Here is a 16,216-nt window from a genome sequence, read left to right as displayed (position 1 = left end):
GTCCTGGAGCTCTAGCAGCCCCAGTCCCGCTGAGCGGCCTGCACCAGGATCATGTTCCCCCTCGGAGATGCTCAGCTGGGGGCCTTCACCTTCTTTGCCTCCGCCCTCCCGCATGACGTCTGTGGGAGCAACGGGCTCCCGCTCACCCCCAACTCCATCAAGATCCTGGGCCGCTTTCAGATCCTCAAGGCCGTCACGCATCCCAGGCTCTGTCAGTATGTGGACATCACCCGCGGGAAGCACGGTATGGCACTTCCTTGTTTTTTAATCTCTCCCATTTCTTCCCCCCCCCTTGTCATGATCAAATCAAGGAAGTGAGCTAATAAACTCTGGCTGCAGTACTTCTTTGCAGGTCACCTGATCACACGTTGATTTCAGTTTAATGGGTGTATACAGTATGTGAATACGGACTATTAGATTGAAGACATCTGAGTAGGTATTAGATTGGGCTTATACATTTAAGGTACTCAGTACTTAACAGCTGACCAAACTCTTTAATCTATTTGCTTGCAGATATCTGCCTCAAATTTCCTCCTGTTTTCTCCATTTGTACCCACCACCTTCACACCCTCACCTCTTCCCTCTTTTGCTTCATTTCTGCTACGTCTTTTTCGTGTCTCTGCTCCTTTCCTGTCTCCTGTATGCAGCCGAAGAGCCTTTCACTCGCAGCTGGAGTTGTGTGGGTTTAATTCTCAGGTTGAATTTAACCCCTGCTTGTTCCTTTATACTGTACAGTATGTGTGCTGGGAACTGAAAGCTTCAGATATGTATTGTCTTGATAAGTTATATCGGTTGAGATAAAAATGAAAACGTTCTGATCAGGAACTCTCTCCAAAAGCCACTTTTTTTCTCCTTCTCAACTAGAAAAGCTGGCTCTGCGTTTTACCCCAGTGCGCGAATTCAGAGTGGTGGAAGTTAAATTCATGTTTCTTCCACCTTCTCATCCTCATCCACTCATGGCTTTAACTTGTTTTAATAGGTTTTTGTTCTCTGGAGCTGTTAGAGATGTGCTCAGTTCTATACTCATAAGGCTCAAGTAACAGATTAAGTTATAAAGATAACCAGGATGGTCAAGGATTTCATTAGTGAGGCTATAGAAACCTCTTCCTCGAGCAATACTTACATTTTACAATACTCTTCAATCTTTAGTGACTTTTAATTTTACAACATATATACGGGGATTATTAATATTCAATGTTGTGTTTGCTTTAAATGACGTGAGTAGCTGCATGTCTCTTTGCTTGAAACAATTAGTCCCGATAGTCGTGTATAAATGGGGCTTGAAGGTTTCAATGTTTATTTTTGTTCATGTGATGGATCTTTAGATCTGCTTTGAGCCATTTGGTCTCCCCGTTCATAACACAACAGCCTGCAAACAAGGCAGGCTGCTTTTTAACCTTAGTTCTCCAATGAGTTGCTGGTTGTGGTGCCTTCTGTGTGACTGAAGCACAGCACTGACATACTGTATGATGTTTTGCTCATCTACTGTATGTGTCTGTTTAACCCCTTTTCTCATTCCTGGCATTTCCTTATTTGTTCTAGTGTTGTGTTTTTATTTCTGAAGTTAATTGTGTAAAGGGTTTGTCATCAAATTTTCCTTGAAGCCCTTAAGATATACAATATTTATGGTAGTAGTTCAGGTGGGTAGCTGCGTCAGCATGCGTAGGCTGCAAAGGAACAAGTAATAGGTTTATTCCATGCTGAAAAAAAGAAGAAAGAGAACACAACGTTTTGGCCGTGGAGCCTTCTTCAGGTGTCACCTGAAGAAAGAGAACACAACGTTTCGGCCGTGGAGCCTTCTTCAGGTGTCACCAGGCCAGTGCATTGCATCACACAGACATGCACACACTCACACTGGGCCAGTTTTCCCAGAAGCCAGTTAGCTTACCAGTGTGTCTTTGGACTGTGGGAGGAAACTTGGGCGCCTGGAGGAAACTCACAAGAAGTGGGGTGAACACACAAACTCCATGAATATTACATTCCAGGACCTAAACCCTAGTGACCCATTAGTGCAAGGAAGCAATGCTAACCACTGTGCTGCCTGAAAACTCATGAGTGTCATGTCGTAGCTTTAACAGAAATGAAACCTCTAGTTCCTATGTGTAAAAACAGTTTTTTTTTGTCCTATCAGAGAGGCTGGTTGTGGTGGCTGAACACTATGAGAACAGTCTGAAGGATTTACAGAAACAGGGGAAACCAGTCAGGTAAAATCTGTTTGTATTGTGCTTTTTAGAAGAAAAGTCTAAAAATGTTATTCTTACTGTACAGGGCAGACAGCCTATGTGATAGTAAACCTTCTAGTTTTACTGTCATTATGCAGTATACTGAGGTTGACAGAACATATTGAACACCAGTGCCATATGAAATGCTGCACAGTTGAAGTTTTCTTTAGAAAATGCCAGTGATCTTGCATCCACATTGTCCTGTCTTTTTTAATTTACTTTTATTCAACAGAAATATGTGATTCAGTTATGAAAACCATCATATAATCTTACCCATTCTGAGCCTTAGGCCCTGACAAAATCAAAACTTCAACTCACCTGCCAATTTAAAGTTTCAATTCCTGTTGCTTTATTATCTATTCTAGTTAGATGGAAGAGGTGCCTGTTTCAACTCTATAGAGAAATTTGGACTTCAGATATGAGGGTCATGTATTTAGGTCTAACGTAGGATGCTGCTGTCTAATAATTCCTGGCAGTACTGTAGGATTTCCAAACCGCACGAGCTCAGAGTGAAATTTAGTCTGGACACTGCAGCTAAAATCCCTCCCAATTTGAAAAAGTGACTTGTCAAATAGTCAAGACCTCAGCACAGTACCTAGTCACCGCACTGTGGTATTGATATGAAAATTCCGAATGGAGAGTGGCATCTATGTACTTACTAAGTGTGCAGATTGAACATGACGATCCTTTAAATTGTTCTTTTAAAACTCTCTAACTTTTTCTAAGTTTATTATTTATCAAAGATAAATTTGCAATTGGCTATATCCGTCGTAAATAAAGTAGTTACTCACTGAATGGATGGCAAAACTAACATATCCTTTTTGTGTTTAGTTGTTAATTTTTTAAGACTTTCCAGGACCTCAGCTGAAAGCTAAAAAAGTAATGTTTGTTGTAAGGACAGAATTCTGAAGCAAAGATTAAGAAAAAGAATTTGACTGTGTGTCTTTAATTTGTAAATTTTTTGGCACCAGTGTGTAATTTCTCTTTAAATGCTAAACTTGTGTGATTTTCCTTCTTGACTTCCTTCAGGCTTTCCAATGAGATATACTGTACAAATTAACAAGCTGGGTAATAATGTGCGTAGAAAATCCCCCCCCCCCCAAATACTTTTTAAAAATGTATCATTGTATTTTAGAAATAAAAAGTTTATAGTTGTATGCCAAACTCCCATTTCTCTCTTGAGGAGAAGAACCCAAAAAAAGATAGATACATCATATGATATTTTGAAAATGAGTTAGTATTTTTAAGGTTTTCAGAGACATCTTTATGAGCACATAAACCTGACCGTGCCGAGAACTGCAGAACTCTTTCGTGCCTGAGGGATTTATGTCTGATAAAATAAATCAGTTTCTCCCGGCTTAATGTTTGGCACATATCTGAAAGAGGTTATCCGAATCTCACTGGCAGTGCTCCAGGCTCAAGGTTTCTAGACCTCTGATTTATAGTGAGCACAAGCCTTTTCTAAATTCTGTTGAAGCTGTAATTCCCACTCCTGTTCGGCACTGTCCTGTTGTTGGTTTTGATAATTCACTCCAGTTCAAGTGACTGTTAGAAGCCTTTGTTGAACAGTAAAGCCTTGTATTAAGGTTGTTCTGAAGTGTCCACAATTCACCAGCACTCCTATGCTCTTTCAGACTTGAGGGTTTTGCTAGACATGAAAAACATGGAAAGGAACAATATTTCCTTCTGTATTGCCCCAGAAGTGCGTTGAAACATGGACATAGATGGAAAATATGCTGTTTACCCCTGTTTGTTCCCTTTCAGCCATGTGAAGGTCCTCCAGGTGGCCTATGAGGTGTTAGAGGGGCTGGAGTTCATGAACAGACACAGGATGGTGCACAGAGCTCTTGCACCTCATAATGTGCTCATGGACCGCAAGGTACAGAATTGTACAATCCCAGCACTACTGTACATTCGTCACATGTATGCTAGACGTGTGGTTTACTTGTTGAGCTAGGGTCTGAATTCCCAGAAGAGGCACGAAACCGAATTAAACATGCACTGAATCCTAAAACTAGATCTGCTACTTTTTCTTAAAAGCCATCATCACCTGGGGCCAGGTAATTTTTGTTGTTGCCTTTGTCTATGGAACTGCATTCTAGTTAATGTCTGAATAGATGAAGCATTAGATTTTACCTCAGAAAACGTATCTTTTTGAATGTGCTTTTACACAATGGGCTTGTAACTGAAGTGTTTAAAATCCAAGAGGATTTAATTTAATTTCTTATTAAATATAGAGTTACATTATTGCATGTTCTGAAAATGTCCCTATATCAAGATGTCCAATTCATGATACTGAGCCTTAAAAATATGTTTAGAATATACAGTAGGTATAATTACATAAGAAAGGAGGCCAGTATCTCATCCAGGTCTTTCTTGAAGAAAGTCAGAGCATTGTGGCTTCAACATCATGGCTGGACAGTTTGTTCCATACAGCCATAACACTCTGGGGTACATAAGTGCCTCCTGCTCTTGCACATCTGATGCAAGTGTCAGTGATCATTCTTAACACATCTGCTGGGTTGACTTTGTCAGTAACTTTGAGTATTTTGAATGTATCTAGTCACCTTGTAATCTTTTCTTTCTGTGACTAAAAAGGTCCAGTTCCTTCATCCCGACAGTGTGGGACATTCCCTTAAGCCCTGGCATATCTGCCTGCTGCTTCTTTGGTTGATGATTCCAGAGCATATTCAGTTAGAAAAAAGGATATTTTCAGATGACCAAAACTATGCACAAATTCCTGCTTTAGGTTTTGCTTATCATAATCATTTAAATAAATATCCTTAAAATGTGTATTTCTGAGTCATGGGGTTTAGAAAAGACACTGAAGAGGACCGCACTGTATGGTTTTTTTTCTTACAGTGTCCACTGGGAGGCTCCATAGATTAGCCGTGCTCTCTTACTGTCTTTCAGGGTAGCATCAAGCTGGCTAAATTCGGTCTTTACCACATGACAGGCCATGGAGCGGATGTGGACTTTCCAATAGGGTACGAGTTCTTCAAACCTTTCCACTTATATCAAGAACCGAAGGATTATGGTTATATTTTGAAATTGTTCCTTTATCTATTAATGGATTCATATATTTTTCTTTACCTTGATCATGCAGTATTATGGTGTAGAGAAACCCTCCTCAGGCATGCGTTTTGGATGGAAAATGTCAGCTTGAAGGATAAAAATAATAATGATAAAAATAAACCAGGTTTCTCAATTTGTAACATATTTTTATTTAGTACTAATAAAATTAGTACTAAATTAGTATTTAGTACTAAATACATATTAGAATTTAGTATGTTAACATATTTTTTATGAGTTGACTATGCATATATTAAATTATAATAAATAGCTTTATTTATTGCATGCACAAAGATCACAAAAAAGTAAGAATCATATCTGATTCATTCTCTTTTTATTAATTATTTAGAATTTAAGGGCCTACTTCCTGAATAATTGTTGCAGTCATTAGACATTGTACACAAAATAAGATTTTTGTAAAAGCAGATCCCATATACTGTAGCTCATTTTCTTTTGCATCTTTCATGTGTTTCTGTAAATGAAAATTTATATAATTGACAAACATGTGGATACCTTTCATCTGGTTATTTTCTAATTGGTTTAGATGAATACGTTTCTTTTGTTTAAACTGTGTGTTCATTAATTATATTTTTGCAATGATCATAGGAACTCCAATAAGTTCCAGTTGTAAAAAATCAGTGCAGTATTTATAGCTGCAGCTTCACAGATAGTTGCTGCATCCTTTGTCTCAGCTCTGGCAATTAAGGTATCTTTGATAAGCTGAAAAATATTTATTACTTTACATTAATTAGTAGCCAGCAGCCATATCACCCTGCAGCTCTCAACTGGCTACCCATTGAAACTAAGCAGGGTTGAGCCTGGTCAGTACCTAGATGGGGAAACCTCCTGGGAAGCTGTGGTTGCTGCTGGAAGAGGTGTTAGTGGGACCAGCGGGGTGGGACCCATCCTGTGGTCTGTGTGGGTCCTAATGCCCCAGTATAGTGGCAGGGACAGTGTACTGTAGTGGGCACTGTCTTTTTAATAAGACGTTAAACTGAGGTCCTGGCTCCAAGTGGTCATTAAAGATCCACGGGCATTTCTTGATAAATGTAGGGAGTTATCCGGGTGTCCGGGCCAAATTTCCCCCCTCAGCCTTTACCATGGCCTCCAAATTGTCCCCATGTATGATTGGCTTGCACTTACCCTGCGATGGACTGGCGTCCCTTCCAGGGTGTACCCTGCCTTGCGCTTGTTGCTTGCCAGGTAGGCTCCGGCTTCCCACAACACCGTATGGTATAAAGCGGTTTGGCAAATTATGTGACATTAATTAGTCATTGAGGGATGTTCAGGTGAACGGTGATCTTGCTTTTGTCTGTGTATACGAAAGGCATACAAGGCTTGCTGGTTCACTCAGCCAAACAAAATCCACTACAAAATAAAAAGACAGAAGCAAAGTGTGCTTCTTGTTAATTATTGTTGTTCATGTTTGCACTCTGAATAGTTTCATGGTCAACTTGTAGTTTGAGCTGTGCTGTGACAGGCATGCGGGACTATCTGTACAAGCTGCCTGTGGCGTTACGCTGTGCGATTTACTTGCAGATACCCATCCTACCTGGCCCCTGAAGTCATCGCCCAGGGTACCTTCCACCCCCATGATCCCTCCCGCAATGAAACTCCTCTCCCGTCGGGGCCCAAGACAGATGTGTGGTCCCTGGGAATCCTCCTCTTCGAGCTGTGTGTTGTATGTACTCAGAAAATTGTTTACAGATCAAGTCGGTAACTCCCAAATCATTTAGTACGGTATTTATAATGCTAGTATGTTTTATTCTAAAATTGTTTGGAGGAAAAATAAGGGTTATTTTTAATGGAAATCTTTTCTTTTCAGGCTAAATTCGCATGTACGCAAGTAGATATAGTGGGAATTGCTGTAATACTTTAGATTGATAGTAAAGATAGGTGATGCTATAGATAATGTTGTCTTTTACCCTGTGGGTCACTACATGGAAAGCTATAGAAGTTTAAAAAAATAATACATTCTCAAACACAAAACCAAATCTGAGTAGAACTATTATGTTATGTTAAACGACAATGATGTAAAAAATCTTAAATTTTTAGTTTTGTTTGAACAAGCCCTCCATAGAAATGTCTCAAGGATAATGTGCTATGAATGTTGCAGATTTGTGATATTCTGTACACAGTATATTTGTTGATATGTTTGTAGGTCTTTTCCCCCTTCTAAAAAACAGTAGCATTGAACATACTAGTATGTCTCTGGGCAGTGGGAGGAAACTGGAGCGCACGATGAAAACCCACACGAACAGGGAACACACAAACTTCATGTTTATAGCACTCCAGGTCCAGAATTGAACCCAGGGCAGGCGCTGTGAGTCAGCAGTGCACCACCATGCTGCCCAAAATGAAGTTTTAAGAGTTTTAAAACATAATTGTCCCAGCCAGGTCTGTCGATACAACGATCCCCAGGTGATCATGAATTGTCATGGTCAAAAAAATGAAATTAGGTGTTTTTTCTGCATTTGTCTCACTGTTTCCATTAACTTTCAAAGTGGATTATTGAAGTGTTTCCTGCAGTGTACTCTCCAGATCTTAAGGTTTAGTTAATTCAGTGTTAATTTTACATTACTGCACATGAGTTTGCTGATGACAGAGGATATAGTTTAAACGCAGCTACTTGAATTGCATTTATCACATATCAAGTCAATGGGTAAAAGCATGGTGTGGTCTAGGCACCTATTTTTATGCTCTATGTACAACATTTTCCTGAGTTATGAACAGTAACTTGACAGCTTCAAGTTTACAGAGGAGGGGAAGAAAAGGTACAATAAAAAAGCTTTGTCTTGACACACCTTTTATATCCCACTCCATCGTAAATCACACTTACGCGTCTTATCTGTTTTATGCCGAGACCTTTGGAGTCTGTAGACGATAAAAGTATTAATTTCATCTTACCTTTTTTAATTAATATTTTACATTTACAATGATAAATACAGTCCTGGGAAGCTAACTGTTTTAGGAAAAATACAGTTGCTAGATTTATGAAGCTAACTAGGCTCTGTGGGATAAGCGCTGTGCCAATTAATCATGTTTTGTATGGGAGCTATTATTTTGCTCTACATTACACTTAGAATTTTATAAATCGCTAATAACCCAGCTCTGCAGCTGGCACATGTCCCACTATACAACTGAATACAAAGGCTCCTCAGACTTGTAACTTATCTAATTTTAGTGTTGAATGTTTCATATAGACTTGCTTCTATAATGTATCACTTGTTAAACCAAGCCACTTAAATGGATTCCATTGTACAGCTTTCAGAGATAAGGATATATAAAGATCATGGCACTGGCTTTCATAAGCTTTTTTGTTTTTTTGATTAATTGTTGTCATTTGTTTTAAAAGTAAAGTATGAGTTTTGAAAGAACATATCTTTCAAACCCACTTTGTCCTGTTTCACTCATTAATATACTGTTATTGATGCCTTACTTTGTTATTTTTAGGGCAGAAGATTGCTGCAGACTATTGATATAAGTGAACGATTAAAATTTATTCTGAATTTGGGTAAGTTGCTGATATTCATAAGGTCATGTTAAAAGTGAGTGTTTATGCTTCTCTAATTCAGAATGATTGTTCTATTTTTTTTCTTTTTTCAGTGGAAGTTGAAGCATTTTGAATAGAGTTATCAGGTCGCATATAACACTGATCACCTTAGCTCATCCTAACTTTGCAGCTTTGAGTGTTGATATGACATTATCATTTCTAGAGTGTAGTAGATGTCTGGGCTCTGGACTCTTTGTAGGAAGTTTATGAATTCAGATCCTGAGTGGAATAATGCTATTGTACTCTTGAACAAGGGACTTCACTATTAATACTCCAGTGCCCAACTTTGTAGATGTGTACAGATGTAACTCACTTTGTAAAACAGCATCAGCCACCTTAATAGATAAATAGTAATAACAGTAAATTGATGCACTAAATACCTTTTAGCATTCATCTTTCTTATTGGAATTTGTATTTTGTTGTTTTAGACTTAAAAAAACACTTATATACTGATAAACAAAAAGTTTCAATATTCCAAATGAGTAAGACTGGTGGCTGTAATTACAATTAATCTTTAGCATTAATGAAAAAGCAAGCCTAATATGTTATGTAACTCAATACTACAGTAAGCAACATATACGCTAATTTCCCTTATTGTGTTTCAGGCTGCATGGATGATATTGTTACCGTTTTGGCTGAAGAACATGGATGTTTAGAAATTATAAAGGTTTGTTTATTATTTGTAAGCTTGGTTAGCTTTCGTGGTCCAACAGGATTGCCAAATGTTTTCTTGTATGGGCATGTCCCCGAAATTAAAACAGAATTAGATTTTAGTCATTTGTGATAACAGTTGTGCACTCCTTCAAGATTTCTATTTTCCTAATATAATGATATGTTATGTCCTGACATAATTTTGTTTTATGGTGTTGTTGTATACAGTGGTTTATATAAGTTCAAATGTATGCTGACTAATATTTATATATGTTGTGGTAGAATGAGAAAGTAAATAACGTAGACATTGTTTTGTCTTCTAGGAGCTGCCTGAGAATGTTGTAGCTTTGTTGCGGAAATGCCTTACATTTCTTCCATCTAAAAGGTGACTGTCCAGTATGATTTTATTACATGTTTCACCTCAGATTTGTTTTGTTTTTCTTTTGGCTTGTGCATTTCAATTCCCTATGTAGACACCACAAGAAGGAAGAACTATTAGTGATTGATTATGAAGCTTATGGTTCAATGTTTATTTATCACAATTTTTGTATTACAAACGTATTGTTCCTTTGTAAACATATATGGTTTTAGGAATATATAGCCTTTCTGGCCAATTCTTTTTTTAATGGCGCGTGAATTCCAAAACACTACACATAACAATGTTATATTAAAAACGGAGAAGACTTTTATTGATTTCAAGCCAAGATTAACAAGACCAGCATATTGATTGTCTTTAAGCACGCAAATACTCAGTTCACTTGCTGTCATTTTAATTGTCTTTGGTATAATCTCCAGAACAAATAAATGAGTGCACTGCACTTGGAAAAAATTAAATTTGACAATTATTTCAATATTCACTAGTTCATCATTAAGTTTTTTTTTTAATTGATTGTTAATGGAATAGAATACTTTGGCATTGACAGTCATGCATACAGAGTTAGCTGAAGAAAAAATAACCCTGCTGTAAAATGAAAATTAAGTTTCCACTCTTGGTACTATCGGAAAACCCTGCACATACAGTACAGTATGGACCAGAATAGAAGAGACACTAGCATATGAAAACAGGGGATAAACTGAAATAGTTCTGTTTAATTCTTCAGCTTTTACCTTTTCAGGCTCTAGAGGCTATTATCACATCCATGCTAACTTTGTCTGCCAGCAACATTAAGGACTGTTATTAAACTGCTTTCTGTTTAGTAGCTGAATTGGGTTTCCTGTTGCTGCAGGCCTACACCTGCTGAACTACTGAGAGACAGCGTGTTCGAGGAGATATCCTCCAACTACAAACCCTTCCAGAAGCCAGTCAGCCTCTTCTCTTCTTCCCTGCGCTGTGCTCGCTTAGACCTCCCTGAAGACATTGGAGAGCTGTGCCAGGGTCTGTCGTCTTTATATTTAGGAAGTCTTATTGATGCCACTCATTTCCAACAGTTTCATCTCTTGTCGTCTTTCTCACATCTTGATACAGAGGTTTTTCCCCACACAGTGTCTGCTTTTTTTCTGTCCTGTCCAGATCATAGAAGCATAGAGTATAGTTTTGAAGTGATATATTGTCAGGAAATAATGAAAAAAGTCAGATTTAGTGATGTGCTATCAGATTAACTCTTTTTCCTTTTGTGAGCGTTGGTCTTTTGATTTTGACTTTTTGTTAGTGATTTTTTAAACATGCACGCCATTCTGAAAATACAAAGAAAATCATTCTTTGGTGACTGTAAGAGTGAAAATATTCCATCTCAGTCTTAGACATTCGATAATTCTTTCTTTGGGTTAGTGTAAGAATTAAATGGTAAGCAGAGCAATCCCATGTTTGAAGTGCCTGTGACTTACCACCGACAGGTGAAGAAGAGGACTACTTGGCAGAGAGATGTATTGATGAGGTCTATTACCTGTGGTGCCTGGCTGGAGGAGATCTGGAGAAAGAGCTTACTAATAAAGAAATAATCCAGTCCAAACCTCCTGTCTGCACTTTGCCCAAGTAAGTTGGAATGTATTTAATTAACACTCAATTACAGATAGTGATGGGGTGGTGAAATCGATAATAGCTGACGCTGCTGTAATTAATTTGAGCTAAGAGTTTTGACTCATTTCTCTTTCAATTTATTTGGAGAAAAAGTTTCTAGATCTTTGATTGATACTGACATTTTATTTCTTCACAAATCGTGTGAGTTTCTGAAAAATGTGACGAGATCTGGTCGTTGTTTCCCCTGTTTAATGAGAGTCTTCTGGCCAAGTTTCTCACTTTTCAGATGGAAAAACAACCATGTAAGGACACAATGTTAGCTGTAAATGCAAAGTAATAACATAATGTTTTCACTGGATACGAACGATAACATGAAGTGTTATAGGTATGCTTCTAAAACAGATCAATTCAAATGTTATGACGCGCAATGCTATATATTTTGTGAATCTTTTCTGCTTCAGAAATATTTTTTATTAACTGTATTTTTCAGGTTTGAAAAGTTGAAAAGTTCCCAGTCAACAGCTAGTTTAAAGCTTTTTTTAGGTGCCCTTAACAATTTATTTTTTTGTTCTCTTTTGAAGTTTAGTTTTAGAGGATGGGGAGTGTTTTGGTCAAGGAAGAGACAGGAGTTTTCTCTTGGATGACACAACTGTGACACTGTCGCTGTGCCAACTTAAAAACGTAAGAGTTCTTTTTACTGGCAGTCTATTTTCTTCCTAGAGAAACCATATATATTTTTTCATTTGAAATATAAAATAAGAAAATTCTGAGAAATTTCTATAGTATATTAGAATGTCCCTTTTCCTTACATTTCTGGTTACCTAGACTTGAAGTGTGGAAAAATAATTAGAATTTGCGAGAAGATAAGTAGAACGAATCTTGTAATCCATTTCTTTTCTTGGCTTGTTTCAGAGACTGAAAGATGTTGCTGGAGAAGCTTATTATCCGCTATTGGAAGATGAGTGAGTATATTGTTATCAAATGACTTATTTTCTGTAACCTGATATAATAGACGTTAAAGATAGAATGGGCTCAGATCAAGGATAGACTTGCTCACTGTCTTTTCTATAATGCTTGCTCACTGCCTCTTCATACCATCTTTTTGTTCTGAAAAAGGAAAATAGGTTTCAGTTAAAAAAAAAAGACATTATAATCGCATGCAGAATGCTTCACAGGGACATGCACAAATTACTTAACGTGTGCATGCGAGCTCCTGACATTTGTTTCAGCATCATTTTTAGCGCTTGCAGCGATGCAATGCTGGGTCAGCTATGAAATACTGTAAACAGGCGCCGTCCTTCGGATGAGACGTAAAACCGAGGTCCTGACTCTGTGGTCATTAAAAATCTAGGGCGCTTCTCGAAAAGAGTAGGGGTGTAACCTGGCCAAATTTCCAATTGGCCCTTACCAATCATGGCCTCCTAATAATCCCTCTCTATGAATTGGCTACATTACTCTGCTCTCCTCCCCACTGAGAGCTGATGTGTGGTGAGCGTTCTGGCGCACTATGGCTGCCATCGCATCATCCAGGTGGATGCTGCACATTGGTGGTGGTGGAGGGGAGTCCCCATTACCTGTAAAGCGCTTTGAGTGGAGTGTCCAGAAAAGCGCTATATAAGTGTAAGCAATTATTATTAATTATTATTATTATTAAATAACCTTGCATGTAAGACGTCTCCCCTGGTTCGCACGTCATTTCAGGCAGTCCAGTTTGCCCCAGTCCAACAGCAGCAACGAGCTGTCTGCAGTCGCCACTTTGCCCCTCATTATACGGGAAAGGGACACGGAGTACCAGCTCCACAGGATCATTCTCTTTGACAGGCTCCTCAAGGTAGGTCTCGGACAACATGCAGCAGGAGACCCCGGATGTTTAAGTGTTGGCATTTTTGTGGATAACGTCGGTACTGCCCTGTTTCTCTTGATACAGGCGTACCCTTATAAAAAAAATCAGGTCTGGAAAGAAGCAAGAGCTGACATCCCCCCGCTTCTCAGGGGCCTGGCATGGGCCGCTCTGCTGGGTGTTGAGGTGAGTCATGGGGTGCTGATTCCGTCTCTGGTTCTTCAGCTTTTCCATTGGATTGGTTTGTCAAAAGGGTGGCACCGTGGCACAGTGGTTAGCTTTGCTGCCTCCCAGTGCTGGGGCCCTGGGTTCATTTCCGGACCTGGGGTGTTATCTGTGTGGAGTTTGTACGTTTTCCCCGTGTTAACTTGGGTTTCCTCCAGGTGCTCCAGTTTCCTTTCTCTATCCAAAGACTTACTGGTGGGTTGATTGGATTCTGGCGAAATTGGCCTTGGTTATAAGTGTGTGGGTGTGGACAGATGGGGGCGGTGCGGTGGCTCTGTGGCTAAGGATCTGTGCCTGTGGCTGGAAGGTTGCTGGTTCATATCCCGCAGCCAGCAGAGGAATCCTACTCCATTGGGCCCCTGAGCAAGGCCCTTAACCCCAGCTGCCCCAGGGGTGCCGTATAATTGGCTGATCATGCACACTGACCCCAAGCTTCTCTCCCCGTCTGTGTGTCTCATAGAGAGCACGTTGGGGTACGCAAAAAGACAAATTCCTAATGCAAAAAATTGTATATGGCTAATAAAGTGATCGTATCTTAGATGATATCAAATTGTTGTCTTGCTTATTCACATGCTTATTCTGTAAAGACTAGTTCTGTGACCTCTCCTCTCCTTGGATCCATAGACTAAACATTTGAGTTCAGGAAATAAGCTAATAATTCAACAAGAGTCAGATATATGAAACAATGTTTCTGCTCTTATTTGAATCACTGTAGAATTATATCAGCAAATTAGTTTCCTGAAGTTGTGGAGGGAAAGTGACTATATGATAAAACCTGCTTAGGGGCTCATCAAGTGACAAGGTTTTTAAGTCATATTAATTTTACAATGAACAAACCTGAATGGACTTGGTGACTTTTGTTCTTTCTCCAAATATCAATATTTTGCTACTCGCAGAAAACTGATTTTACTTCATATGTGAAACTTTCTGCTTTCAGGGGGATATTCAAGCTAAATATGACGCCATAGACAAGGACACACCAATTCCCACAGACCGTCAGGTACTATTGCTGGGCTGTCTTGCTCTTTGGTCAGATAAAAGCAACAATACAGTATATACAGTAACTTGTCAAATGTATAAGACTTTAAAATCTGCTTAATGTCATACTTATTTAGATCCATCCTTTATTAAGACTAGATCACTTGACTTACTCCCAGCGTAAATTAAAAAAAATAGGGGAATATTAATTTCTGAGGCATGTAATGAGAAGCAAGGGTTGATTTTACACAATAGCCAAAATATTAAAAGTATTTTTCCAATCATGCAAAATCTACTCCTTTTTGTCCCTTCCATAGCTTCTTTCTACTATTGCTTTCGTAAAGACATACTTTTTTCTTTTTAGACATTTCTAGATAATAGGCACAATAATATAGCATATTTCTGGAAAAAATGATTCTATAATTTTGTGCAGTTTGGAATTTTAGGCAGGACACTTATGAAGATTTTGAAATAAATTCAGAATCGCCAATCATTTTACATTTACGCCGAGGCTCAGTTTGAAAATGCCAGCTGGTCAGATCAGCCTTAGTTGTACGGCCCCTGCATCGGTTTGGTGGTAAATGTTTCCTTCCAATACATCTCCTGTATTTTTGTTCACTTTCTGACACTCTAAGCTACACTGTGTTTTAGCAAGAGATGCTGGAGGGATGCTGGAGGGATTAATCTCTTACGGACAAAACTGAAAGCTCAGAAGAGCTACTGCATATAAAACCAAGAAGTATGTATACCCTGGCCTGCCCAATTGTGTCAAAGACGTTCAAGTAGGTAGCTGTGTCAGCAAATTAAAACTTAAATTTGCAAGAAGACATTTTGCAGTGAGAGGCATGTCACACACCAGTGCAATACTACCACTAAATACAGGATCTCACACTGCAACACTATACATCCATGGTACAGTTTACAGAAGTAAAAACTAGATTATACAACATCAGTATAATTTAATGCCACTGTCAGCATGCAAACACAGGCTGCAGAGGAACAGGTAAAGGTTGATTCCACGCTGTGACACACCTGAACAAGGCTCCTTGGCCGAAACATTGCGTCTCCTTTCCTTTCAGTATGGAGTCAACCTTTACTTGCTCCTTTGCTGCCCAGTTGTGGTTGAGTGCCACTATTTAAGAAATCCCAGGCACAGTCAGTGAACGATGTTAACGAAGCCTGAGAGGAGAGGGGCGATAGCTGAGCTAAAGGGGGAGCCTTTAGTCCTAGCAGGTGTCTTAACTGATTACGCAAAGGCTTGTGATGATGGAGGTTTCGAATGGTCGCCATCTTCTGACCTGCCGACGAGACACATATTCCCGCCGGCATGCAGTGCCTCTCCTTTTACTCCACAGATCGAGGTGGATATTCCGAGATGCCACCAGTATGACGAGCTGCTGTCCTCCCCTCAGGGCCACGTGAAGTTCAGGCGCGTGCTGAAAGCCTGGGTGGTGTCCCACCCTGACCTCGTCTACTGGCAAGGTGGGCCTATCCATCCCTACAGCCTGAGCCTTTTACCTCTCGAACGAAGAAGACTGTGGAGGCCCAGATCCATGTTTTCAGGCCCTTACAGGCACTGTGTCAACACAGTGGAGGCCTTCAGTATCAATAGAGAAACATGAGCTAGCAGTCACAAGTGGATACTGCATTTAAAAACGGAAACTGCAGGCACTTGTTTAGACCAAGGTTTGTGGGAGTGTGGAACAGCCTACCCAGTT

General features: G+C 39.3%; 1 protein-coding gene across 4 annotated transcripts in view; it reads left to right on the top strand.

Annotated features, from left to right (window-relative positions):
- The window catches only part of tbck (TBC1 domain containing kinase), a 78,343-nt gene that overhangs the window by 860 nt on the left and 61,267 nt on the right, over positions 1–16,216 (top strand). For all 4 annotated transcript variants that reach the window (XM_006629899.3, XM_015345933.2, XM_015345932.2 and 1 more), the window contains exons 2-17: positions 10–244; positions 2,132–2,204; positions 3,987–4,101; positions 5,136–5,209; positions 6,834–6,975; positions 8,748–8,808; positions 9,453–9,514; positions 9,822–9,883; positions 10,725–10,873; positions 11,332–11,470; positions 12,037–12,136; positions 12,368–12,417; positions 13,157–13,286; positions 13,383–13,481; positions 14,458–14,520; positions 15,854–15,980. In XM_006629899.3, the coding sequence (XP_006629962.2) occupies positions 52–244; positions 2,132–2,204; positions 3,987–4,101; positions 5,136–5,209; positions 6,834–6,975; positions 8,748–8,808; positions 9,453–9,514; positions 9,822–9,883; positions 10,725–10,873; positions 11,332–11,470; positions 12,037–12,136; positions 12,368–12,417; positions 13,157–13,286; positions 13,383–13,481; positions 14,458–14,520; positions 15,854–15,980 (1,639 nt within the window). In that variant the 5' untranslated portion in view covers positions 10–51. The remainder of the gene's footprint in view (positions 1–9; positions 245–2,131; positions 2,205–3,986; positions 4,102–5,135; positions 5,210–6,833; positions 6,976–8,747; positions 8,809–9,452; positions 9,515–9,821; positions 9,884–10,724; positions 10,874–11,331; positions 11,471–12,036; positions 12,137–12,367; positions 12,418–13,156; positions 13,287–13,382; positions 13,482–14,457; positions 14,521–15,853; positions 15,981–16,216) is intronic.

Source organism: Lepisosteus oculatus, chromosome 1 (genome assembly GCF_040954835.1).
Source record: "Lepisosteus oculatus isolate fLepOcu1 chromosome 1, fLepOcu1.hap2, whole genome shotgun sequence".
Classification (NCBI taxonomy): Eukaryota; Metazoa; Chordata; class Actinopteri; order Semionotiformes; family Lepisosteidae; genus Lepisosteus; species Lepisosteus oculatus.
Note: the sequence above shows the minus strand (reverse complement) of the source record. Positions and strands in the feature narration are given on the sequence as shown.